The following is a 26,775-nucleotide window of genomic DNA, read 5'->3' as shown; positions in this document are numbered from 1 at the left end:
TGATATCCAGCACCAGCAAGCTGTATTCATGTTATCACTGAAATTTGACCAAAACACTAAATTTATCCTTCAACCTCAACATCTTGTATTGATTTACGGAAATCTCACTTAACTATATCAGCGTACTCAAATATATGTTAGTATAAACTCCACCCCACAATTCTTAAATGCTAAACATTCAGCCATAAATTTTCTTCACACCCAAGGCTCGCAGCTACTTTTTGTTTAAGAATTCGGTTCGGTTTTTTTTGGGCGGTTCAGGGGTTCAAACCGGATCCAAACCGGTTTAATTCGGTTCGGGCGGTTTAGAGACTTCTTCTCATCCATTTAATTCGGTTCGGTTAACCGATCCGTTTTTTCGGGCGGTTTTTTCGGTTGAACCGGTTTGTTTCGGTTTTTGCCCACCCCTAAATAAAATAACAAGGTCAATTTAACTGTTTCAAAAAAACAAGGTGTTGAACAAAAATGGAGACTTCTCATTAAGGTCATGGAGACTAATTCCGTGTTAGACTAATAAAAAAACAATTAAATTTGTTTTCAGCGATATTAATAAAAAAACAGTCCGGTGGGTTATAAATTTTTTTTTTTTTTTTATTTTGTTTTATTAACTAATTCCATTTTAATTGTGTATTTAAAATCCGTGTTAGACTATAATCCGTGTCGGTTTATAATCCGTGGGTCATAAAATTTTTTTTAAGTGTTATTAAAAAAATCATTGAAGTGTTATAAAAAAAATTAATCCATTATAATCCGTGGGTCATAAAAAATCATTGAAGTGTTATTAAAAAAATTAATTTTTTTAGAACATATATAAATGTTGGTTTAATTTTAATATAATTTGAATTTTTAAAATCGTTAATAAAATTTGTTTAAGTGTTTGAAATGTTTGAAGTGTTAGACTATAATGAAGGATAATAATAAAATTTATTAGAAAATCAAAGTATTAATCTACTCAACGAAATACATCAATTGTTTTTTCGATCCTAATTAATTGTTCTTTCTTCTTCTTGTTGCTGCTCGACGTTCTCCATCTTCATTGTGGAGACGGTTAAAGTGACCGATCGAGAATGCAAATTGTGCATCTAAACCATCTGCAGATTTGTCGTGATGGTCGTTCCAGTAAAATGCTATGGGTGGTACCGGATGATCCCCTGGTTTCATATGCAACTGGAAAAAAATGTACAAATATTAAAGTTATATTCTTATATAAAAAATTAAAGTTAAAATTCAACTTGTTTATATGATCGTCGACTAGTGTAATTTTCTTACCAAAATCCAATGATCATTGCTAAGATGTCCGCACACCACCTTTCGGGTTGGAGGTCCTTGTGTTTCATCTAATATCGCTGGCAGACAAGTATTTCCTCCATGTTCACTGAATGTCATGAAAACAACATTATATGTTGTTGCAATTACGTGACCGCAATCCGGTACCGCCATCCAGTAATCATCATCCGCTGGTCCATGGTAGTGAGCAATCGATTGGATGAGATTAGTCACATTAGAACTCCTCGCACTCCTCCCACCTAAGATTCGAGCGTACAAGGCGCTTCTATTCTGTAGATCTGCTACTAAGTCTTGTCTAACTTTAACCCAATCATCTTCTGTTCCGTAAATTGCTAGAGCCACCGCTCTAAATCCACAATTTCCGTCTGCCGCTACATCTGTGCATTGATCTATGTATTTTCTAATGTAGGGCGGGAATTCTCTCTCAAATACAGAATTCTTAAAGATGAACGTGGTGCCTTTGGAAGAAGGGGTTGACATTGGAGGCCTTGAGCACGGAGGATTTGGAGAAGATGGTGATACTGGTGGCCCCGTACGTTGGGATGTGCTCATTGGACTCCCCTGTGATGCAGAGATAGAAGCAACACGTCCAGGGCCCTTTACAAATGCATAGGTTGACAATGTTAAATTGAGAATAATAAATTAGTAACTAATATAAATCATAATTTTCAAATATAGAAATTCATAAGTTATGTAGTATTACCTTTTTGTTTGGAGACTTTTTAAATCCGTACTGTTTCACAACCCTCTCCCACGCCGAAGGTACACGGAGACTAGAGAGCTTTTTACCCTTGGTTTTCTTTTTAGCAGTAGGAGGTGCAGTAATATCAGGGACTTCTTCGAACAACGCCCTCCTCACTGGATTTGGTGGAGTCGGGGATCCATCCGCGGCATCATTAGGAAATATTGGAAACTGAATATCTAACTTTTTCCAATAATCATGTATTTGATCCAACGGAATGCTATACCCATTTATGATGTAGTACTGAAGCTCATGTGCGCACGGTAGACCATGAGTTCTCCTTAGGTAGCAACCACACGTTGTTGGATCCTGACCCATTTCTTGTAAAACTTGCATTTCTTTCCTTATGAGGCCGAATGCTTTAAACGTGATTGATCTGTTCAGATTAACAAACAACGTATCTCCAAGGGTGTCTGTGTTGGATTTAGTAGCGTTAACTCTCGCTACTTTCTTAATCTCACAGATTTGGCCTTCCATCACCTTGTGAAGTTTCTCCAGTACGGTATCGAATGGGTACCGACCACCATCTAAATGTCGTTTGACGCGATGATGTTCTCCTTCGACCCTGCATTACCAATTGAACTTGAATATTAATTATTAATGTTGACTACATGTAACGATTATTTAGTCACGTAAATCTCACAAGGCTTACCTATTTGTTGTGTAGCTTCCGAAGTGAAAATAATGGTCGATGTAAGCTGACAGGATTTTTTGGGAATGCGGACTAATCCATGTGTCAATGCAGTAGTTCAGCAATGCTCCCCAACTCGAGTAATGTGCTGCCAGACGTCCCCATCTATCATTAAAGTCATCTATGGTCGGTGCACTTATCGCCCAATTCCAACGAAATTTAAATCCTTCTGCCGCCTCTTTTAAAAAACCAGGTTGCTGCAGTGCTCGTTGTAGCACGCATTGCTCAATGTGACGGCGACACAAATGATGCCTGGATTCCGGGAAAACATACTCGACAGCATGCATCAAGGCGTAATCTCGGTCTGTTACAATGACATTAGGTGTCACTTGGCTAACGAACAAAGTACGGATAAACTGTAACACAAACCTGCAAAATAATATAACATTAATAATTTTAAATTTAAACGTAGGACAAAATAACTGTACTAAATAATTGTCAATTGTAATTTATAACAACAAATTAACATAATAACAATATTAATGACAATACTACAATAACAATGTTAATAACAATAATAATACTATAATAAGTCCTAATTAAACAATATAATAATTTTCATAACAGTAACAACTCCTAATAATACTATAATAAGTTCTAATTAAACAATATAACAATAAAAAAATAACAATATAATAATGTTCATAAAAATAATAACTCCTAATTATACAATACTAATAATGTTCAATAAAAATAATAACTCCTAATTAAACAATTCTAATAATGTTCATAAAAATAATAACTCCTAATTAAACAATACTAATAACGTTCCAATAAAAATAATAACTCCTAATTCAACAATTCTAATAATGTTCATAAAAATAATAACTCCTCCTAATTCAACAATTCTAATAATGTTCATAAAAATAATAACTCCTCCTAATTCAACAATTCTAATAATGTTCATAAAAATAATAACTCCTCCTAATTCAACAATTCTAATAATGTTCATAAAAATAATAACTCCTCCTAATTCAACAATTCTAATAATGTTCATAAAAATAATAACTCCTCCTAATTAAACAATTCTAATAATGTTCATAAAAATAATAACTCCTCCTAATTAAACAATTCTAATAATGTTCATAAAAATAATAACTCCTAATTAAACAATACTAATAATGTTCATAACAATATTAACTCCTCCTAAATATTCAATTTAACATTATTCATAACATTGACAAACAATTGTACTAAATAATGTTAATTAACAATTTTAAATTTAAACATATGACAAAAATTAAAATTCATTAAGACACAAACCTGTAGTTTTCTTGTCTCTCATTTCGCATGAATGCGTAGGCGATAGTGAACGTTTTGTCCGTACTTGTTGCACCGACCACTTCTAGTAGAGGCATGTCATACTCATTGGTGTTGTACGTACAATCAATCATCATGACTTCCGGATATGCATTCACCATCACAAAAGAAGCCGGGTGGCAGAAAACAATATCTCCAAGTTCGGAAGATTCATCAGCAGTCCGAACGTCGTACATGTAGTTCAATTGCCTGAGTAAATGGATGAAATTATTCATCGGGGTCCGACCTTCTCTTTTCTGGGCACGCACCTTACTGACAGCATTGTAAACTTGTTTCTGACACGATTTGTTCTCCGGATCAGCCCTTTTCATGGACGCCAACATATTACTCGGGCTTAAATTAAAATTCTCTTGCTCCCTAATAACTTCAAGTTGAATAGGGGATATTTTACCTAAACGAGATCCCACAGCATGAGACGGGAATGGATGGTTGTGTCTCCCCTCCCGGACTTCAAAGTACCAGCGCCCTCCAGGGTACTCCATTCCGTCCAACCAAAATGGACAATTATTTTTTGTCGTTTTAGTGGACCTAGTTCCAGTAACCTTTTTTGGTCTGTATCCGCCACCTTGGCTACATAAATATCGAACTTTGGGCCGTCGGCCGTCTTTTCCCTTCGAATCACGAATTGCCAAAGTAACGTTCCTCAAGCCAGCAACATATCTTACATGAGCATCCATGTCCTCTCTACTAGCAAAACCTCCTTCCGGATTACCGAAATCGGTTGAAATGTCTTCAAACTCTACATATGAACTATGATCCTGGAATGGATCACTTTGTGTTTCGTCGATGACGAATTCAACTTCATCAAGATTTATGGAGTTGTAATCTCCAGAATTCATATTGTTTGTGATTGTAATTGTAAGTGATTGAGTTGTGAGTGTGATTTGAAAAACTTAAACTGTTGGCCTTTTTATAGGTAAAAATCTAAGGGGTCAAAATCAATTTTGACATTTTGAGTGCTCAAATCAAATTAGTAAAAAATTCTGAGTGGTGTAATTTATTTTTGAAAAAAATGATTTTATGTAATTTGTGTAAATTGTATTGGAAATGAAAATTGTTATAAAAATTCAAAATCGGAATTCGAAGCCAACCGGACACCATAAAATCGATTTGACCACATTTTCACCAATTTTTCTACCGTTTTCACCACCGGAAAATTTTATGCACACACAAAATTACATTAATTGTTGAAAATGTGGTGCATAAAAATCCCCGTAGTATTAATCTATGGGGAAAATTTATGCACCACATTTTCATGCACACACAAAATTACATTAATTTAATGCACACACAAAATTTATTAGAAAATCAATTGTTGAAAATTTGGCGAAATACATCAATTGTTGAAAATGTGGTGCATAAATTTTCTTGCCAACATTAAATTAGTGTGTTCAAAGTATCCGGTTTCGAAAATTATTATATTGTTCAAAGTATCCGGTTTTCGAAAATTATTAAATTGGTGCATAAATTTTCTTGCCAACATTAAATGGCAAGAATACAATGCCAATCCGGTACCACATTTAATCAATAGTCCACATTAAATGTACAAATTTTTGGAAGCCAACCGGATACTTTGAACACACCAATTTAATGCTCACACAAAAGTAAAAATTTATTGCACACACAAAAGGGCATTTTCGGCAATCCCACTCCCAAAGTTACTGTTTGGGAGTGGATATAGCAAACGTGGTTAATTCCTTAAACATCTTTTCCCCATAAAACTGGTTCCCTAACGTTAAATAGTCGTATTTTTAATTTATATATTACAACTTCTAGAGTTGGACCAAAGGAACAATTGCATAAATCATAATTTTATAGTGTACGTTACAATTATGACGACGTTGTATATATAATATATGCAACACACGAGTAAAAAACACAAACATGGAAGGCTTGCACCATAATGCACTAATATTTTCAATGATATTATACTTCTTTTATTGAATTGTGGATATTTCATTCTTTTTTTATTTTTGTAACATATAAATTTAAAAATTAGCGACACTTAAAAAAAAAAAAATCAATAAGCTCAAAATACTAAATAGCAAGTTTTTATGCAGGATACACCATTTAGTTTTTGACATTATTAATTCATCTCTCCTAAAATTATCTTGCCTATTTGTGACGATAATTAAACGGCAGTTTTACCAAACACCTTAACAAACTTTGGAGAGTAACTCATGTTATACAGCTGGCTTTGCTTGCATAACCAGCTTGCTATGAGCTCCGGTTACACCAAACCGGGTCCCAGTCTACGCCTAAAACTAGTGTTGGCCTGAGGTAGGGCTGAGTATGGTTCGGTCTAAACTAAAAAAACCGATCGAACCGATCCGAACCGGTCCGAAAAAATCGGTTTTATGAGTAGGGCGGTTCGGGTTGGTTTGAAAACTTTTCAACCGAACCGACCGAATTTAGTGCAATACTACCCATTCTGATCTCAAACCCTACCCGACCCGTCCCCAAAGAGTCAAAGACTCAAACTAGTTGTCCACATACTTCAAGCACTGGTGTAACGTGGACGGGACTATTCTATTGCCATGGATCCATGGACACCCCAGGAGTATGTTGTACGAGGGTTCGGCGTCGATGACGTAGCACGTCACCTCCGTCTTCATGTCACCTATCCGACATTTCAAACCCTACCCGACCCGTCCCCAAAGAGTCAAAGACTCAAACCCTAAACTCATTTTCTGAATCATTATGGTTTGAAAATAATATTATTATATCAGTGTTTAATATTTCATAATCTCCTACTTTGTTGATATCTTTTTTTTCTTTAACACAGTTTGTTGTTTGATAAGAAGTTTGATGAAGTTAGAACCGAACAAACTGAACCGAACTATACCGAACCGACTTGCAACAAATCGGTTCGGTTTTGAATTATAGACGGTTCGGTTCGGTTGTTCAAATTTTGATAAAAACAGAATCGAACCGGACCGTTGCACATAGGGGTGCCAAACGGTTCGGATATATCCGAACCGATCCGAATCCGTATCCGAACGGATGCGGATATGGTAGGCTAATTTTGAAACCGGGCGGATACGGTAACGGATACGGATATGGTTTCGGATTTTTTTTCGGATACGGATTCGGTAACGGATAAGAGGGTTGCGGATACGGATATCCGCAATGTAATAGTGATTCGGGTAATCGGGTCCCAAATTTATAGTTACAAACCCACTAACCCAAAATGCTAACCCAAAACCAAAAATAAAAAAAAAAAAACCCTAGGCCCTCACCCTCAGCCCTCAGGCCGCCTCCACTCTCCATCAACCTCCAGGTCCTCCACGATTCTCCACTCTCCACTTTCCAGTCCACTCCGGCCCTCAAACTCAGCTCAGAAATCAGCAAGCAAGTTTTTTCCCTCCGAAGCCATCTTTTTCAGCCACATTACACTTGTGATACTTTGATTTGAAGTAATGCAACTTTAGGATCCGAGGTCTTGTTAGCAATTGCATCTGATGGAACTTCGACGATCCCTACCTAAAAATTAATTCATCAGTTTATGCAAAGTTTTCTTTAATAAGTTAATGCAGCTCAATAGAGACTAAGTGATATAGACTCTCGGATCTAGGTTTTCGGCAATCTCAGTCTCCCACCTGTCGCCGTTCTCAAGTAGTTTCTCCTTATCATAGAGCAACTACTAGAAATGATGAAATCTACAGCTTCAATTGTGATTTCTTGTGCTGGGCATATTTACGATCACAAAATGTGGTGAGATTACACAATTCTTGATTTTGGCAATCAATAGATTTTGAGGAACTAAATTCTGCTTGTAAACAAACAAGCACCTTATACTGGAGAAGCTCAAAGATTGCTCCACATGTGAACAATGAAATAATATCTAGAAAAAATTGTTGACAGTTAGTCCATTGCAATGTATCAGATTGAAGACTTAAATTGCCAATTTGGAATATCCTGTAGCTCCTTAATCTTTTATTGGTTCTGAGAACACTCTATGTATCTTAATATTTTCTCGAGAAATACTTGACAGATATTTATGCCTTATACACGATTTTTCAGAAAAAGGCAAATAAACAAGCCCAAACCAGTTCGCAAGGCAGCTAGCCTACCCAAATACATGATACATTGATACCTCTATTGATGGGCAATTGTGTGTTATTTACCTGTTTACTCTAGGCATTGCATGATTAATTATTTATAGCCCTGTGGTATTATATAATTGTCCTCTATACACAGAAAATTAGTCTGTTGATTGTCCGATTACACAATACCTTGATATTTACTTATTTGTTGTGTAACTCTCAGGCCGTTGGATGAAGATTATGTCTAATAAGTTTGTGCTCAATTTTAGTTTTCAATTGATGGTTTTGTATGAAGATTATATGTCTAATAGATTTATGTCGAATATCCGTTTATATCCGTGATCATATCCGATCCGATTCTCAAATATCCGAACCGTACCCGTTTCCGATAAATGCGGATATGGTTAAGGTTTTTTCTTACCGAGGGTGATCCGTATCCGTATCCGTATCCGTTTATAAAAAGCGGATATGGATATGGTAAACGTCATATCCGAACCGTATCCGCTCCGATAACACCCCTAGTTGCACACCCTAGTCTAAGGTGCTCGATGGCAAGATATTTGTGTAGGGCCCGCACTTTTACTCCACTGGCCTCCCATCCACTATCGTTCCCCATCCCTCTACCTCTCACCCACACGACACAATCAAAAAGAGAGAGAGAGAGAGAGGGAGAAAGAGGGAGAGAAGAAGAAGAAGCAGCAAAACTAACCCCCATTAATAGGCTCCTCCTCCTCCCTCCTCACTCCTTTTCTTCTCCCACGTCCCAGAAACGCCGCTATCGCGACCGAGCCAAATGAGACAGAAGCAGCCGGCCGATCCTCCTGCGCCACGCCGCCCTGAACCCCCCTCCCATCGCAAATCGCCCCAGGCACGCCGCCCCGGCCCGGGCCCTCCTCCTCCTCCCCCGCGACTTGAGGCCCCCGCCAGGTCCTCCAACGACGGCGCGACCAAACCCCTTCCCCGCCGCGACCGCCTCCTCTCCGCCGCGTGCTACCGTGCGTACCCGTTCTCGGACGCGGTCCAGCTACGGCCCGCTACCTCTCGCCCAGTTTCCCCCGTCCTCCAGGTCCCCCGCGCCCCTCCTCCGCCCTCATCGGCCTCTTCCCGCTCCTTCCGCCCCTCAACTCCTTCTCCTCTTCCTCGTCCTCGTACTTCGACCGTCGTCCGCAAACAGACCCTCCCGCGTTCCAAGACATAGGAAGTGATCCGCTACGAGACTTAGTTTCTCCAGCCCACACAACCAATGCAAAAGGCCCATCGCCTGACGTGCGCTCATCTTCACCGGACCTGGTCGAGAGGAGCCTCCGGCGCGCGATGAGGGAGGGGGTCGGGCTCCAGCCTGCTGATGAGCTTGGACAGCACCGTCTTCTGTGTACGCTGGCGTCTGCACTCGGTCTACGGGTCGGGCTCCGCTATTGCTCGGGCGACGGCAGTCTGTGGGCGCCTGCCCGAGGCTGCCGCTCGTCGCTGAGGCCGCCGACAGGCAGGTCATCGTGATCGTTTCGTTCCATTCGGGCATACTTTCTTTTTTTCTTTTTCTTTTTTTTTTAATTGGGGGATTTTATAATGATATTTGTAACAGGTTATGTTCAGGCTAGTTCCAGTGAGCTGAAGCAAACCATAAAAAAAAAAAGCAGCTTAATTTATGGTAAAAGAACGAGCATCAATGTACAAATTTCTTGTTTAGGATATGACCGCAATTAAGAAGCTGAAGCTCTAATATTAATTCTGTTTTGCAACAGTCAATTGCTGAAAAGTTTAGGTAACCACGCGACTGAATTTATTGATGCTGGAGCGTATTCGGCCCTCTCTCAAGGTTACGTTAAAGAAATTATAAGAGTGGGAAAATTAATTTCAAACTGATGTCAAAATTTAATCCATTACAAATATAAGAGATTAACATAAAAAGGTTTGCAATTTTCACAACTCAACCCTGGGAAAGGTAGAGCGGATATTGACATCACCAAAGCTAATGGAAGTACTGATTAATGATTAATCATATCATACCCCTTTAAAAGTGAGAGTTCAGATGAAAAAAAACTTTTCATGGACAAAAATACGGCTAATCTTTTTAGATATTACATTATTATTCTAACCTATCCTATTCTAATTAACTCTAATTAATAAGTATAAGCTTCAATTATCCAATTCTATCCTAATTAATATGTATATAAGCTAAGACTTTATTTAAGTATATTAAACATTATTAGTTTTTGAAATTATATTAAGTTATAGATAATTGTTCAATATTCACATTAACCACTTGTCCATAAATTACAAAATAGAAAAGCTAAGAACTTACTAAATTTATTTAGGGGTTTTTTCAAGAAACCACCCGTAACTTAGATCCTATTACAGGTTACTACCTTAAATTACTCAAGTTTCGGAAAGCCGCCCCTAACCACCATTTCATTTCATAAAACCATTCATGCCTTTTTTCCACCCACTTTTCTAGTATCAAAGCTAAAATAAAAAATAATTTGGAATATTTAACTCTAATACCCAAAGATCTAATAAATTAAAAAATGTGTAAGGGCAAAATTATCAAAATATAATATGTTGGATTGAGAATTGGATGGAAAAGTGCATAACTGGTTCAATGCTAATGGAATGGCAAATAGGAAAGTGGTTTTCTAAAAATTGAGTGATTAAGGATGGTAATATAAAATAGAGCCTAAGTTAGGGTTGCTCTCTGGGGAAAAAACATTTATTTATAGGAAAAAGTATGCAAAGATTTAAAATTTTGACAATCTAAAATTTTAAATTAGATAAATAACATATAAAAAATAGATCACTTTGTCTTTTCATTTGTTCCTTTATATTTAAAATTTAAAATAAATACAAAGCTTAGATGATATTATAAATTATTCTCACCTCCTAAATTATCTTCATAATTAAGGAGATAAATATTATGTGTGAGTGACCATTCTAGAAAATATTCAAAATCCATAGAATTTACACAACCTGTAGAAATACTCATAAAACATAATTTGAAGATGTTACAAGAAAAATCAACTTACAAAATTAGTAGAAATACCAAAAAGAATTTAAAAACTGTATATTTTAGATTGAATCCAAAACAATTCAAAATATTGAAAGTTTTACGGAAAAAATCTTGATTTTACAAAATTTGTAGATATCATAGACTTTAAAAATTTTGCACAAAAATCCAAAATAATTTCATAGATGTCAAATTATCCTAGTTAAGAGAAATATCTTTAGAATGATTTGATTATGATCATGTTCTAATAAAATTAAATATCTTTAATAAAATACAATTTATACATAACTTTTCATAACTTAACGAGTTTATTTACTAGAGAAAATATATGAATACTTATAATTTCTCTAAAGATTTAAATTCGGTAACTCACAAGTAAAAATAGAACACTTTATTTTATCATTTGTTTATATTTAAATTTGAAAATAGAGACAAAAATAATTAAATGATATTATAAAACATTGTAACTCCTAATTATATTCACAATTAAGGAGACAAAAAATTAAATATGTGTGATTAACCAAGCTAGAAAATATTTAAAAACCATAGAACTTACTCAACTCGTAGAAATATTGCTAAAAAAACTTCAATAATTTTAGGATTTTTATAATATAATCTACTCACAAAATTAGTAGAAATATACAAAAGTCTTTTAAAAATTATATATTTTGTGAAAAAGTTCACAGAACTTGTGAAATCCGAAAAGACATAAACATATTGAAAAAAAAAACACCAACTACCTAAGTAGAATCGATGGGGGTACAGTTTGGTAGGTGACGATATATGTCCGCTCCTTACCTACTGCATTCTCACCGGCTCTACATCTAGTTAGTGACGTTCTGTTGTATCTGTTTTGTATCTCTGTTTCCTATTAATAATAGTTTTTATGAGCAGGGCCTTTAACCCTGCTTTTTCAGCTCAAAAAAAATAAACATATTGAAAATTTTATAGAAAAAACCTAGATCTTATAAAATTTGTAGAAATATCTACCGTTACAAACATTTTAAATTTTTATAGAAATGTCCCTAATTTAATAAAACACCTGAAATTTATAAAATTTACAATAAAGTTTACCTCAAAACTTCAAAAAAAAAATCCCTAAATTTTTATTAATTTATAAAATGAATACTAGAGTTTTAAAAAATTTGGTCAAGTAGGATGAATCTGAATGGTAAGAAAATATCATGAAACTTGATGAAATAAGCTCATCAAGAAACAATATTAGGATTTATAACTCATTTATGACCATCATCTGCATAATAACTTTTATAAACAACTTTTATAAACATGCATTCCATTTACATGTATTATAATACATCCTCTGTTGCTATTTATTCATAAATTATGTACATTAATAAATATATTAATACACATATACATAGCCACATAGGTGTTACTGAAAACAATATAATGAGGTAATGACTACAACAAAATTGGTCAAAATATTTTGACCATGCACATGCCTCACACCTAGTGTCATTAAGTGGGAGGGCCTTTAGCTTAACTTAAAAGAAGAGCTTGGGTCCTGTTAATAAGGCCGAATGTTGCATGTAGCCCATAATCTTCCAGTTGTTTTACTACATGGGCCGTTAGCCCATCATTTACCAGTTGTAAAAATTTCCTAGTCTATAAATTGAAATTGCTTCGACGAATATCACAAATTGAAGTTGGATATACATATTTATTCCCGTTCGGCTTGTAATTTTTATAGACAATTGGCACACTTAAAATGATGAAATGAATCATAAAATTTATCCAGATAATAGAACCCCTAATGCAGATGTAGATATATCCGTTAATCTACTTGATCTTGTTTATCTTTCATGCAACAATGCAAAAATTAAATTTATATTAAATTAAATGTGAGAAAGTATTCCACTGCATCGACGGCACCTCAAAAATGCATTCAATATGTGATAAGTATAGTAATAAACAATTTCGTGAATATAATAAGGATTAATATTTAATAAGTTTTTTTAATGGAAGGAACCTAGGGAGCGTTGAAAAATCTAAAGGTTACTGAGATTGTTTAAGAAAGGAATGACATGTAGAAACCTATTATTCCCGTTATATCACTTTCATCTCTCATTACACTAGCAATCATGTATCTGTTGAGCCGACCCAAAAAAAAAATCACATTTTTCTACTCATTTTTGCGTCCGAAAAATGAAAAACAATGATATGATGATGACGCGAGCATCGGAGTGAAATAATAGGGCCTCTCAAATCCATTTCTTTACGGTTTTTAAAAAACTTTAGGGTACTAAATGCCGTAAAAAATAAGTAAAAATATTTAAGTGCGGAGTAGTGGAAATCTAAGTGCGGTTAAGCCTGTACATTAAAATCCTCTCAAATTCATACTGGGCTTGGCTATTCTTCGACGCCACGTGTCAGTTACCTCGTCCAATTAAAACATCGCTCCGCCTCGGATCTGCCACTTCTCTTACCGCACTCCCCAATGATATCCTTTATTCCACGTCACCAACAAAATTCTCATCAATCAATAAATGAGGCCCACTTTTTTAAATGACTCCTACAGTCCTACCCACCTTCGCAACTGGCCTTTTGTTTTAAGATCACCCCACCTTGTGGGCTCCACTTCCAAGGATAGCAATGAAAGAGACAGTGCCCACATATTCCGAAATTTTCTGTATATGATGCTACCCGTGACATGATTTTGTTATTGCCTGTTCCCTTGTCCTGCAAACATTGCGTTTGGATGGAGACCGTTGCATAACTTGCCCAAATGAATGTTTTCCCTTCATTCTATGATTTTGGTTAACTAAATAATCTGGGTCAATGATCCCAATACCTTGATTGCATCACCTCTCATTGACTTTGTTATTAATGGTATTAACGTGTGATCTCGTAGCAAGCATTGCGATGGTACCATGTTGCTCCAAGCAACTTGGTATTGGTAATGATGTGACCTAATCTGATCCCTATATCACACCTTGAAGATAGAGTCTCAATCATCTTTCACTAACTCCAATGTAGAGGTAGGGACCAGATTACGCCACTTCACTATCAAGTTATTTGGAGCAACTTGGTGTCAAGTTTCTCCATTTTCTCATATATAATCAAACAAATTCAAAGGACTAGTACATGATGATTCTGAATTCAGAAGCAAGGAGAATAAATACAGACGCATTAAGAAAAAGAAGAATTTAAAAAAAAATACAAATCTAAAAATATAGAAAATTAACCCTCCACAAAATTCCCATTAAATGGATAAACAAAGTGATATCTCCTCTCCCTCGCTCTCGCCTCATTGTCCATCCCTCTTGTATCAATTTTTATTTGTTGTTATCAACATGAAGGCAGCTGACATTTTCCTACATATGTGCAGGGAAGACGCCTCCCCTTATCCCTCTCCCCTCCTCTCACCTCCCTCTCTATACAAGAACGAAAACACTTATTGAAAAATATAAATAAAAATACCCCCCTTATATCGTAAATTACGTATATATACCAGCTGCCATAAACCACCTCCAATCAACGAACCTCTTCTACTTCATCGTCTACTCTAGTAGCACACGAGCTTTTCTTTCTCAACCTCAATCAGTCATCATCGGTAAGACTAACTGCGTCAACTGAAGGATAGCAAACTAGAGAGACTCGGTTGAAGATGTCCAAGGTTTTAACTACTCGATATTAAACACTCCTGAGGATTTGCATAGAAGTAATCTTCTTCTTTTGGTCTATCAGGAATGATAGACCTCTTTGAAGGTCTCCCCACGCGATTTGCATGAGCTGCCTTCACAGAGGAGGAGAACTCGTCCCAACCCAAAGATCCATTGGTGTATTGGTCTATAAGCTCAACTAGGAGTTTTCGATTCAGTAAGAATGTCTTCCTGAAGCCAAAGTGTCTGAAACATTTAAACAATAGGAAAAGAATTAGCCCAGGTGGCGTCAATTTGACAGGCTCATTAGTATGTTAAAAGGGGAAAAGTGTCCCGAGTCATAGTATTGACACCTCTAATTTTATTCGTGGAGCAACTAAAGTTTTAGGAGATGCTTGTATTTGTATCAAAATCATTACAGAACTTCATGCGTCAGGAATGCATCTGAGATAGTTGGGACTTGGTTGTAAACGCGCAGTTATAGTAGGAAAAGGTCGAAACAGTTCTAATGCATGATCAAAAAATTTCGATGGACATGACATTAACAGCCATAGGGTGGAGCTCAAAACGGCAGAAGTTAAGGAATGCAAATACTATCAAAACTAACCCTATAGAATGGCAGTTTGCACCATAAGTAGAGTCGTTAAAATTTCCAAACCCTTTACCCACCCGTGAATGGTATAGATCACCCAATTGCGCGAGGTTGTTCTGATAAATTTTGTACTCGAAGTTAAGGAAAGACGTTATTGGAAGTTGGGAGGGTAAGATCACATGATAGTAAGTCAATGTCATTAACCTAGAAGGGATTATAATACAACAATAGAGTTTAGTTTTTTTCATATCTCCTTCATATCTGCTAACAAAAACGTGAAGAAAAAAAAATAGATGAGTGTGATCTTCACTAAAAAAAGACGAGGGAAAACAATACCTGCGATGGCCTTCAACGACTTTGGCCATGTTACCATCATATGTAGGAACAAAGATATCACTCTCCAGTGAGACCAAATAATCTAATGCTGCCATCTGCGACGAATGGTTTTGAAAAAATCTAAGATCTGATGGTTCCAGAAGTGTTTCCTTTCTCACCTATAAAGAGAACAAGATCAATTAAGACAAAAGAGATAGAAAAAGACTACGAGCAAAGTAAAGCAACTAATGCACAAGCTAACACTGACCACATTGGGATAAGCTGCGGTCAGACTGGCCATTCTCCTTGCTCCTCCATAAATTTCACCAGCCGCAATATATACAGTGACACGACGATCAATATCCAGAGCCTTCAGAACCAAAGCAGTCTCTTCTGGTGTCAGAGGACAGAGACCATCCTTCCTTTTCAAATCAGAATTGATAACTTTTTCTTTCCACCAAGGATATGCATACCTATAATAAACCAAAAAAGTATGACGGGATAATACATGCTTCAAAATGCTCAAAAAAATCACCAATTTGTAATAATAAATATCAGTGGTAAAGAAATTTAAAAAAAAAGGTAAAAGAATGTAGACCTCATTCTTGTCAACTCCTCTACTTCTTTATTAGTGCAACCTTGTGTGCAACCAGAAAAAGCCAGCATGTCCATTTCATATCGGAGGTGGAGGACGAGAAAAGGGCCATTTTGGCGCAGCAAGCTGATCACTCTTTTACCCAACTCTTCAATCTGAGAAGTGAATCTCAGGGCAGCGTAATTTACTCGGCATCGTAGTTTCTGAATCTCCGACGGGAGACCATTATTAGCCAGTCGAGCATCAGTTCTATTCAAATGCACCACCTTGAACTTCTGTATCAAAGGAAGAATCTGCTTGCAAAAATAGATAAAAACCAGCTGATTCTCTTTTTACCAAACTGTATTGTATAAATTCTCTCTTAGTGAAACATGCTAGAAAAAGGAACTAGACCTGGCGTTGGTAGTAAGAAATGTCAGACCAGCTAACAGGGGGCATGGAGTAGTGCATACCCAACTCCACCCTTCTCTTCAACCTAGGGGGGAGTTCTTTCAATATTCGAACCTCGTCTCTTAGTGATGTGATAAAATGGTCCACATCAAATATATCTTGAAACTCACTGCAATATGCAAAAAATATAGTCTTAGGATTAACGTGTTGGAGAATGAGGGTTTGATTAGTAAACAACTGTTCTAGGATCAAACCATCAACTTCCTCAAACATAAAACTAATGTAACACACCTAGGGTCATTCCAAAAAGAGGTTTTATCCAACTCAGGTACAATTAGTGTCACGTTCAAATATCTTGCAATAGCAACCATATCACATATCTGTCATATAAGAACCATGTAAGAAGAATAACGATGATTAGCTTAATACGGATAAACATCTAAAACATTAATATTTAAAAGACTATCAGATGCTTACAGCTGCTCGCATTTGATTAAGTCCTCCATTGCATGACACCATTAGATAACCATTATTTTTGTATATTCCTGGAAAATGAAAATGGACAAAAGTAATCAGATGAAACAGATAAGTGTGAGAAACAGCTGATACGAAAGTGAAACAACACTACCCCGAAAGAGTATACCAAAGAGTTAAACATATGAGGATTAATTTTGCCACAAAGGATTGCTCAACAATATTTGAAATTTTTGAATACTTGCAATTCCATTATGCATATCTTGGATGAAAAGTGTCTGGAAAGTAAAATTTGAACATGGTTTAGTATTATAATTAAACCACATGACTTCAAACGAATTAAATAGATCCCGGCAGGACTACTTATTCAAATGAATAGCTCTAGTACCAGATGACTTCAAAGTTCAAACGAACTAAATAGAAATTCAGTGCAGGAATACATGTTCAAATGGATTGTAAATGTAAACTGCAAGCAAGAAAGATGATACAATACAGACACATTATAATATTTAGTTAGAAAAATAGGTCCACTCAGAAAAAAGTTGTTGATATCTGCAAAAGGACAGTAGGAGTAAGAGAAAGTCACAGGAACAAGGGGATCCTAGACGAAGCGGAATGGTGAGAAAAACATTGAAGACACACGCAGACATAATTGCCTGTTCGATATAACATTTTAACAAACTCTTATTCTTTGATAGGAACCAACGACTATTTGACAGGAAATGAAAATAGCATTTTCTTTAATTTGATTTATCCAGACTGCATCAATCAAATCTATTAGCGGAAACTTCTTCTGATTACCAGTCACAATAGGATGTTTTATTTCCTTCAAAAAACACAACTAAAGAAAACAAGCAGTTTAGAAAACGTGCCTCGATTGGACAAACTCAAAACAGGAAAGATCTCCAAAAGAGGAAATATCAAATATCCCTCCAGTAGTCACTCGCTAGTCCAGAACAAGACAACAAGTGTGTGCCTAGTTAGACAAAGCAGTCTTTTTTTGATATATCAAAACAACAAAAATCAATCAAAATACTACGAGTTCTTCAATTTACTCCAAATTAGATAACAGGCAACATAGTTAAATACATAATTTGATTAAAACATGACAAATAGGATGAGAAGTACCCACATCAGAAAGAAGCTAACTAAGCAGACAAAAAAACTGGCAATCCAAAAATTAGTAGACAAATGAATACAAAAATAACGCAATTCCCAGCAACTCGGGTGATAAATTGGAAAGAATACCTTTTAAACACAAGTATTTTGCCAGACTCTTCCTATAATCTAGTTTTAACAAACAGGTATCACAAAACCAAATACTCTACATACAAAATAGAGAAAATTTCAGTTCACAAATTAGGTGTCTCTTTAAAAACGGTGGAGAATACCTGATCACACTTTCATACCTATTTATCAAAAGTGCAGTTTGCACCCATTTACCATAAATCGAAGAGCAATAACCCAGTTCTAAGAGAAATCCTCCCAACCATCAATCACTTAGCCGATTCAATAAAAGGGACACCTAGTGAATCGATAAAAACATTAAACACCCTACACAATAAATGATAAATTTGCCTATTAAAGGTTCGAAAGACCCTGATTAAATCCATTGAACCTAGATTTCAGTAAACATCACAGACAATGACGGTAGGTCTCCAGAATGGAGACAATCTAAAATCCCAAATTAACAAAGTATGAGCCTACTCAAAGAATAAATAGGACACCAAATGTCAATAGCATTCACAACAAACAGTAGCAATGCAAAATAAAACTCACTTTTCGGTGGAAGAGAAATCCTCTCCACCACCAAAGAAGACGACGATGACAAAGAGGGATTAACTGGCACGGGCAAAGCAGAATAAGCCTTCATTCGCAACGAAGAAGAGGGTTTCACGTGCAGCCGAGAATCCGAAGAATTAAAGCAAGAAGGCCACCCTCTCAGTACTCTCGGCCCCCAGAGCTCCCCCATTGCTGTCAACTGTACAACACAAGTCCACAACAGCACCGTCGTCGTCGCCCTAATCATCCAAAGCTTCATTCTCGATCTTGAAACCATGCTATTCAATCCCTTACCCTTATCTAAACCCTTCACATTGCTCTTCAAACCCATGTGATGATAATGCTTGTCACAGAACTCAGGATCAAAACAACCCTTCTTCTCTAGTCTACACATCTTCCAGTCCCCAAACCCCCCATTCATAGAAAACCCTAGTTCGTCCAAAAATTCCCTTTTTCGCCCTAACCCCAAACAAAACGAGATTAATCTGCGAAAAAAGAGGCAAATCTCTTCAATTGAGATCAATGCAGCTTCAAGAAACACGCTCAACGTCCACAATAGCTCGAAATTTTTTATACCAGCAAAGGAATCTGCACTTACTTCAACGATTCAACCTCAAACCCAACAAAAACAATGGGGGAGAAAACCCTCTAAATCCAATAAATGAACCCTAACACTTCACAACCAACCAAAAATGCGCGGAAAAAAATGGGGTAAATATGAAGGCCCCGTGTTTTCTGCTCGAATTCGAGATCTAAGAGGCCAATTTCGGGATTTGGAACAAAAATTAGAACTTCGGCAGAAATTGGGCGAAAATTGCCGCGAAATCTCAATAAGAAAGCCCAAATCCCTTCACCATTTTTAATCTCCCAGGACGAGCTTTAGGCGTCGGTGGCGTTTATATCGAGCGACGTGTCCGTACGACCGCGGTCTAGTTCGTGGAAACTACAATTTTGCCCATGATCTTGACCGTTTGTTTTAATCAGGATCCACCCACTTTATTAGGGCCAGGTCATCAGGGCCCAGGATGAGCGGATTGAGAACGCGTGTACTTCTAATGATGATGACAGCGGGAAAGGACGGCTGAGATTGAGTAGTGGAGCGTTAATGAGCTCCGTGTTCTGCCCACCGTTTGTGATTTCTCTGTCGGTAGGGCCGTTAGTTGACGGAAGGGCCCGTTGTAGACGGCGGTTGTGGCCAAGATGCTACTGATTAATGATGGGTTAATTGTGATTAAAGGAGTAATTAATCATGAGGCAATTTTGGATATTGTAAACAGGGGGAGGTCAAAACAAACGAATGCTAATATGAATCTTTTCTTTCTGGTGAGAGAATTAACGTTTGGATAATTGGATTGGATTATGGGAAGAGAAATATTACTGGAAAAATATCAAGCGCATCCGGATCCGTACATTAAATGTGTACTCAAATGATGTCAGCCGTTTGATCATTAGATTTAGAGATTCGTACACAGATCTAACGGTTAACATTCTTTAAGTGCATATTTAATGACATGAGCCATTCCTACAAAATACTTTCTCATTTAGTAGAATGTTTTGTATTAACTTTTAAATATTAACTTCTATATTTGCTAACAAATCCTTCTGGATCCTGTAATTCAAAGCAAATTATTTAGTTTTCATTTTTATTTAACAAAATTCCATTACAACCCAAAATTGAAACTTTCTTATATTTATTTTTTCTTATCACTCTATTGGTGATTGTCATAATTGTGAGACATATTAAGAAAATATTATTGATATGAATATTGAAAGCACTCCGTGTGTTAATAGTGAGATAAATTACAACCATTCATTAAAACAACAAACAATTTTCTTTAAAATAATATTTTTCTTCGCCAATAATGCCTACATGGCATTTTTAGATAATATATATACAAGCTAAAAAAATAGTGAGTAATGTACAAAAAAAATCGTTTCCTAGCTAGTATAATCCTGAACAAAAAAGATTAATATGAGGCTCATTCATAAAGAGCACGAGTACATAGATTTGTCTACGTCGAGTCGTCATAAAAGATTAATGTACATGTGATTTAGAAACTAACTCCAATTATAATAACGTAATTTTTCTAGCCGAGCTCTGGAAAAAAAAAACCTGATATATTGAGAATTATAAAATACTCGTGCATGAGTGTATTTTTTCAAAATGCGAGGCAATAACTTTTAGGGATGTGAGAGTACTTTATAGCGCCGTGAAGTAACGGCGAGGAACGGGAAGATGCTAGAGCCGTTTGTTGACAGAATGATGATGGTGGCCGATTTGTTCGTTTTGACTCGATCTTATACTTTGTTCTAAAAAAAAGTAATTCAGGCTACAAGGGGTAGTATAATTTGACGCTTTCTCCGTTTTTTTCCGGTGACAATGACACCGTTGAGGATCTACAATCATTAGGAAGCGGTAACAACTGTTAATATCAGCGAGAATTGTAATGAGCTAAAAATTTCTGTGTTTTGAGGTTATGATAGATACGTCTAACCTTTTTGGTAGGCAAATATCCAAGTCAATTTTCTTTTACCTCCTTTCACTTTCGAAAACAAAATGGGTGAAAAGGTCAAGTCTGAATAGATTTTTAAGTATCAATTACAATAAAAAAATAGACCTTTTTAATACTTCTCATTAAAAATTTATTATTTGTTTCCAATGTTATAAATCTTCGTTACTTGTTATTTTGGAACCGAGGTCTTGGATTTTTTTTTCCTTTTAAGATTCATGAAATGTTAGTTATATCTATCTTTTTAGGGGTTGTTTGGTTCGTTTTTTAACTCGGAGGAAAAGTTTTACTCCGCCTCCACATCATATTTTTCGTGCTTACATAGGATATAAGCTTTATGTCGGCTTTTTCCCCCCATTTTTGGTGCGCTAGGGTTGAAAAAGGGAAACTCGGTGAAAATCGCCGCCACATCAAATTTTTTTCTCTCCCCCAATTCTTTTCTCAACCTCTTAAAATCGACGAAAACTACAGCAACGTTAGCTTTTTGCCATATAAACAAAAGTTTTTCTTTTTTTTCCATGCGAACCAAACATAAGAAAAATAAATACATTGGTTACCTACCATTTTTTTGTGCGAACCAAAACGAAACAATCTATTTCTTAGAAAAGTTTGAAAAACTCAAAACTTGTGTTTTTATACATGAAAATACATTTCTCTATATCTATGAAACGAACCAAACAACCCCTTAGAATTCACCATTCACTGTATGTACCCAGTCATTCATTTTGATAACACTTATGGAGTACACTCTCAGGCTGGGGCTACGCCTGTTGAGGCCTCGTCCTTTTTTCCTATTAAAAAAAAGAGGAAGATATAACAAATACCTAGTAAAATGAAGTTACTTTTTAGTGGAGAGAGAAGGTGAGCCTGTTATTGGTAACAAGTCCAAGCATTGTATTTGTCTACAAAGTAGTGGGGACCGATGGGTTTACCTCTGGTGCTATTTTTCTCTCTACCTCCCCCCTCCAAAAAAAATAAAAAATTCAAATAATGCAAAGAAGCTCATCAATAATCATGTATATTTCATCTGATGATGATGTATGCTAAAAAGAATTATGAATAATATTTAGGTATATGTTCGACTAAATAATAGCAATTGATAGTCTAACATCTAGGCTAACCATAAAAAACGATAAAATAAAAAAGATAGTCTAGGCTTATCTACCTCCTCAAAAGAACTCTTAGCTCTGTAAAAAGTACAAAAAAAAAAAAAAAAAAAAAAACCCAAAAAAAAAAAAAAAAAAAAAAAAAAAATCACTCTGCGGTGTCACACAAAAATAGAATTATAGAGATCTATTCGTAATTGAGTAGTACTAAGAGGGGTTATTCGGAGTTAACCCTATAAATAAAGCCCTTAAAAAGACAAATCCAACCCGTTTCAGTTTCAACCCTCAGCCAAAATTATTTTGATCACATTTGGGAATCGTCCTTTTGAGTCTGACGTATGTTTTCAGCCTATGCCTGTGATGTTATCTATTATTACTATTATAGAGATCTCACACAAAAATAGAATTATAGAGATCTCATTTTTTGTTATAAAAACATTCCATCGATAGCCTAAACATTATTTTTTGAGAGAAATAGCCTAAGCATTATTATTATAAAATCCTCTTATTTGTGGCCTTTCTTAGTTTTTCTTTAACTTAAATATAAATACATGATATATTAATTAATAAAAATTTTCCAATGACACAAAATATAAGACCAACAGGTGGGACAGACGAGGTGTCATCCTCCTATTGCATAATGAGTTGACCATCATTAATTAACACCAACCAACCCTCATATCCACATCGATGCTCGTCGCAACTTTTATTTTCTATAATAAAAGAAGTCACGATGCATCCATCTATATCCAGCAAATCATGCCTTTTTTTCTATCCTATCTTATATTATTTGAATATTAAGATTAAGATTGCCATAAAGCTAGAAATCCATGTGAAAGTTACGGTTAACACTGTTTGTGACGCTTTTTGCTAAAATATTAAATTTAGAAGAGGCTTTCTATAAAAGAAAAACACCTAACTTAAGGGTGTTGTTCTTATATTTTGAAAGGTACGGGGGCTATCTGATAATCGTCCAAAAGTAAGGGGGATTTTCTCATATTCAGCCAGAAATAAATACTCTAGCTGGTTCCGCTCATTTACCTACCCACCGCGCGCATATAAATACAAAAGTGACGCTCATTCGCATGTGTTTTTTTAGTAGCAGCCGTGTCTTGCCTAAACTGGGGCTCATGAGTTGGCTCAATAATCCGAGTCCAATCAAGTGTCACCCCTAAAGTATGCATGAGTTTTTCTATAGAGTGCCCATGAATATTCTATAAGAGAGGAGAGAGATAGAGAAGTGAATTGTTTATGGGTCCTCCTGATTTTTACTAAATTCTATGGACAATTCACTTCTCTCTATCTCTCTCATCTCTTATAGAGTGTCCATCAGCACTATAGAAAAACCCACTATACATTGCTCTACAAAATGCTGAGCAGCAGTCTCATAATCGAAGCCCGCAGATAACATAAAGTATATGCTTTATTAACAATTGAAACAAATCAGTGATATCTGTAAAAAAATCTCCATCAAATAATAATATAAGCAGAGAGTGCGCCGGTTTCTACGGAGCAAAGTTATTCACTTATTAATTAATTAAAAGGTGCAAAGAAGTTGTTAGAAGTAGAAACGTGATTACGACTCAAGTCACTCAACAAAGTTCAACTAAAGATTGCATTAAATATAAGTACAAATAACTAGAAGAAAATGAAGCAACTGACGTACAAAAGTCTCCCTCTATTTTACGGAAAAAGGCTGCACTCTCGCTAGTTTAAGCTTTGCTGCACTTGGTAGAGTGGCAAAAATAAAGTAGAGATGATAAGAAGTAGGAATAATAGAGAGAGGAAAGGGACCATTTACTTTTGTTTTTGTTTTTTTTTTCCATTGTGTTTTTCTGATGTTAGAAATTAGAATTCAGTATGATGGTGCTTTTTTTTTGATAGAAAAACAAGGGTTAAACATTGTTCATTAAAAAACAAAAATCAAGTACAAAGCTGTTTTAAGTACAAAAAACAGGATACAAAATGTATCCAAGTGTTAGTAGATAGAAAATAGAATTTCTTATAATTAGGGACCTGTAACATTCTTCTTCCAAAGATCTATGAAGATGAAGAGTGGTCGTGTCGTCATTCACCGTTGACACTGATATAAGGAAGAACCAAAGCCGACTATACGTGTAATTATTAGAAACTAAATTTTCTATAAACTAACAAAAAAAAGTTTAAACAAAGTGAATGAAGTCCAAAAAAACTGACATAAATGACACCAGAATTATATCAAATCCTCATTAAGTACTTCTCCTGCTAACTGGATGTTCTTCAAGCCTTGCAGAAAGACGATTAGCAACTAAACTACTTCCAAATCTTGTCCATTCATATAATCCAAAGATAGAGAGGTTAATAATGTATTTATATGAAAAGTTAATATGATCAAATAGGAATTCGTTTCTTGCAAGCCAAATATTCTAGCATACTGATGATAGAATTGTACGCCATAAGTGTCCATTTGTGCGCTTTAGATTCTCAACAGTTTTTAGGAGATCCATGAAGCTTGTAGGCCATTGAAAAAGGAGGTAATACTCTTTGAAATGTCTCCAAACTTGCAATGATATAGTACATGAATAAAAAAGATGATCTCTAGATTCTTCTTCCAACCCATAGAAAGAGCATATTGTATCTTCCTGCCAACCTTTTAAAAGAAGATTATCCTTCGTGTGTAATTTATTTAGTGATAAAAGCCAGGTAAAGAATCGAACTTTTGCTTGGGATGATAGAATTCCGAATAACCTTGTAAACAGGAGATAGAATTCCTCTAGAGATTAGGAAATTATAAAAAGATTTTACTAAAAAAACTCCACGTGGTGTAAGAGGCCATCTGGGTTGGTCATGTTGATTGGAGACATGGTGAGGCTGTATAGAGTCCATAAGATATAATTTGTCATTTTTTGATGAAGGTGTTATACTTCTTTTCATCAAAGGGTGCCAATGCCATATATTATCCTGAAAGAATCCCTGACTATAGATAGATGCATTGGTAGAATATGACAACTTGTATAAAGATGGATAAAGGCTAGCTAAAAGGCTAGCTAAAGAGTTAGCTCCCATCCATTTATCTTCCCAAAACCTTATTTTGTCACAAGAACCTAGTTTCCATACAATGTTGTGGGAAAAAACCTCATTATGAGAAATGATGACATTCCAAAAAGAAGAATTTGATGCATTGATACGAATAGTTTGTAGGTTAGAACTTCTGGTAACATAAAATTGATGAAGAAAAGCACCAGTTGTGGAATTCCTATCCAAACATTTCCATAGCCATTTTGCTAGAAAAGAAGAATTGGAAATTCCGAGATCTTTGACTCCCAATCCACCCTCTGATTTATTAAGACATACTCGCTTCCAATTAACCAAACATTTGAATGCATTATTATCTTCACTTCCCGTCTAGAGGAAATTTTTCTGATTCTGTCAATTTCTTTGATGAGCCACATATGTAATTTATAGAAAGACATGAAGTATAAGGGAATGGAAGATAGAACAGAAATTAAGAGAATAAGCCTCCCACCAAAAGATAATGAGTTTCTCTTCCATGCATGTAGATAGCTTCATGTGTAGGTTATCTAGAATAGGTTGCCAATCAGATTTAGATAGTTTTCCATATTTCAGTGGTAAACCTAGATACTTGATGGGAAGATGATCCACTTTACAGTTTAGTGATGATGCAATAGATTCATCTTTCAAAGGATTTTTGCCAAAATAAATAAGAGAAGATTTGGAATAATTGATACCAAGACCTGATATTTCCTCAAAAATATACAAGATTGTTTTGACAATGGTAATGTCCTTTGAAGAGCTTTTGAAAAAGAAGAGTGTCATCAGCAAATTGAAGAGTTCTTAACTGGTTCAAAGGTGCTTTGATTCCAAGACTAGATAGTAAACCAACTTCCACATTGTTCATTATTATTTTGTGAAGGACATCCACTGTAATGTTAAATAACATTGGTGATAACGGATCCCCCTGTTTAAGGCCTCTCTTACAGTTAAATAATTTAGTTGGTTGCCCATTGACTAGCACTGCACAACTAGAAGATGAAATGATATTATGAATCCATGAACACCATCTAGGACCAAAACCTCTTAACTTTAGCAGATTAATGAGGAAGTTCCAATTTAAGGAATCGAATGCCTTAGCAAAATCTATCTTAATCATGGCAACTTCTCTCTTCCTCCTTGAGCAGAAATGTATCATTTTATTTGTAAAAAGAATAGAATCAAAGGTTGATTTTCCTGCTTGAAAAGCTGATTGAGTAGGTGCAACTAGAGATGGCATGTGATGTGCTAATCTGTTTGCAAGAATTTTG

The 26,775-nt window shown here is 35.7% G+C and overlaps 2 protein-coding genes across 2 annotated transcripts; both read right to left on the bottom strand.

Moving 5' to 3' along the window:
* LOC109830387 (PKS-NRPS hybrid synthetase CHGG_01239-like) lies at positions 906-4,879 on the bottom strand. Its single transcript, XM_020397641.1, has 5 exons — positions 3,984-4,879; positions 2,682-3,089; positions 1,991-2,594; positions 1,270-1,884; positions 906-1,167 (listed from the first exon to the last, which is right to left on the bottom strand). Exons 1-5 carry the CDS (start codon positions 4,877-4,879, stop codon positions 988-990), a joined length of 2,703 nt encoding a protein of 900 aa, XP_020253230.1. The 3' UTR covers positions 906-987.
* LOC109849232 (uncharacterized protein At1g04910-like) lies at positions 14,177-19,733 on the bottom strand. Its single transcript, XM_020419049.1, has 8 exons — positions 18,856-19,733; positions 17,080-17,147; positions 16,894-16,982; positions 16,606-16,771; positions 16,216-16,505; positions 15,886-16,090; positions 15,639-15,796; positions 14,177-14,956 (listed from the first exon to the last, which is right to left on the bottom strand). Exons 1-8 carry the CDS (start codon positions 19,277-19,279, stop codon positions 14,728-14,730), a joined length of 1,629 nt encoding a protein of 542 aa, XP_020274638.1. The 5' UTR covers positions 19,280-19,733; the 3' UTR covers positions 14,177-14,727.

This window comes from Asparagus officinalis, chromosome 1, assembly GCF_001876935.1.
Source record: "Asparagus officinalis chromosome 1, Aspof.V1, whole genome shotgun sequence".
NCBI classification, from domain to species: domain Eukaryota; kingdom Viridiplantae; phylum Streptophyta; class Magnoliopsida; order Asparagales; family Asparagaceae; genus Asparagus; species Asparagus officinalis.
The sequence above is the reverse complement of the archived record's forward strand: the minus strand, read 5'-3'. Positions and strand labels throughout refer to the sequence as shown.

Excerpts from the sequence above, each read along its gene's own strand:
- LOC109830387 (XM_020397641.1), bottom strand. The coding sequence starts at position 4,879 with ATGAATTCTGGAGATTACAACTCCATAAATCTTGATGAAGTTGAATTC. Across the intron at positions 2,595-2,681 it reads GGAAGCTACACAACAAATAG|GGTCGAAGGAGAACATCATC; the intron begins GTAAGCCTTGTG and ends TTGGTAATGCAG. Across the intron at positions 1,885-1,990 it reads AAAAGTCTCCAAACAAAAAG|GGCCCTGGACGTGTTGCTTC; the intron begins GTAATACTACAT and ends GCATTTGTAAAG.
- LOC109849232 (XM_020419049.1), bottom strand. The coding sequence starts at position 19,279 with ATGAATGGGGGGTTTGGGGACTGGAAGATGTGTAGACTAGAGAAGAAG. Across the intron at positions 17,148-18,855 it reads GATTTCTCTTCCACCGAAAA|GAATATACAAAAATAATGGT; the intron begins GTGAGTTTTATT and ends TTCATTTTCCAG. Across the intron at positions 16,983-17,079 it reads TTAATCAAATGCGAGCAGCT|ATATGTGATATGGTTGCTAT; the intron begins GTAAGCATCTGA and ends CTTATATGACAG.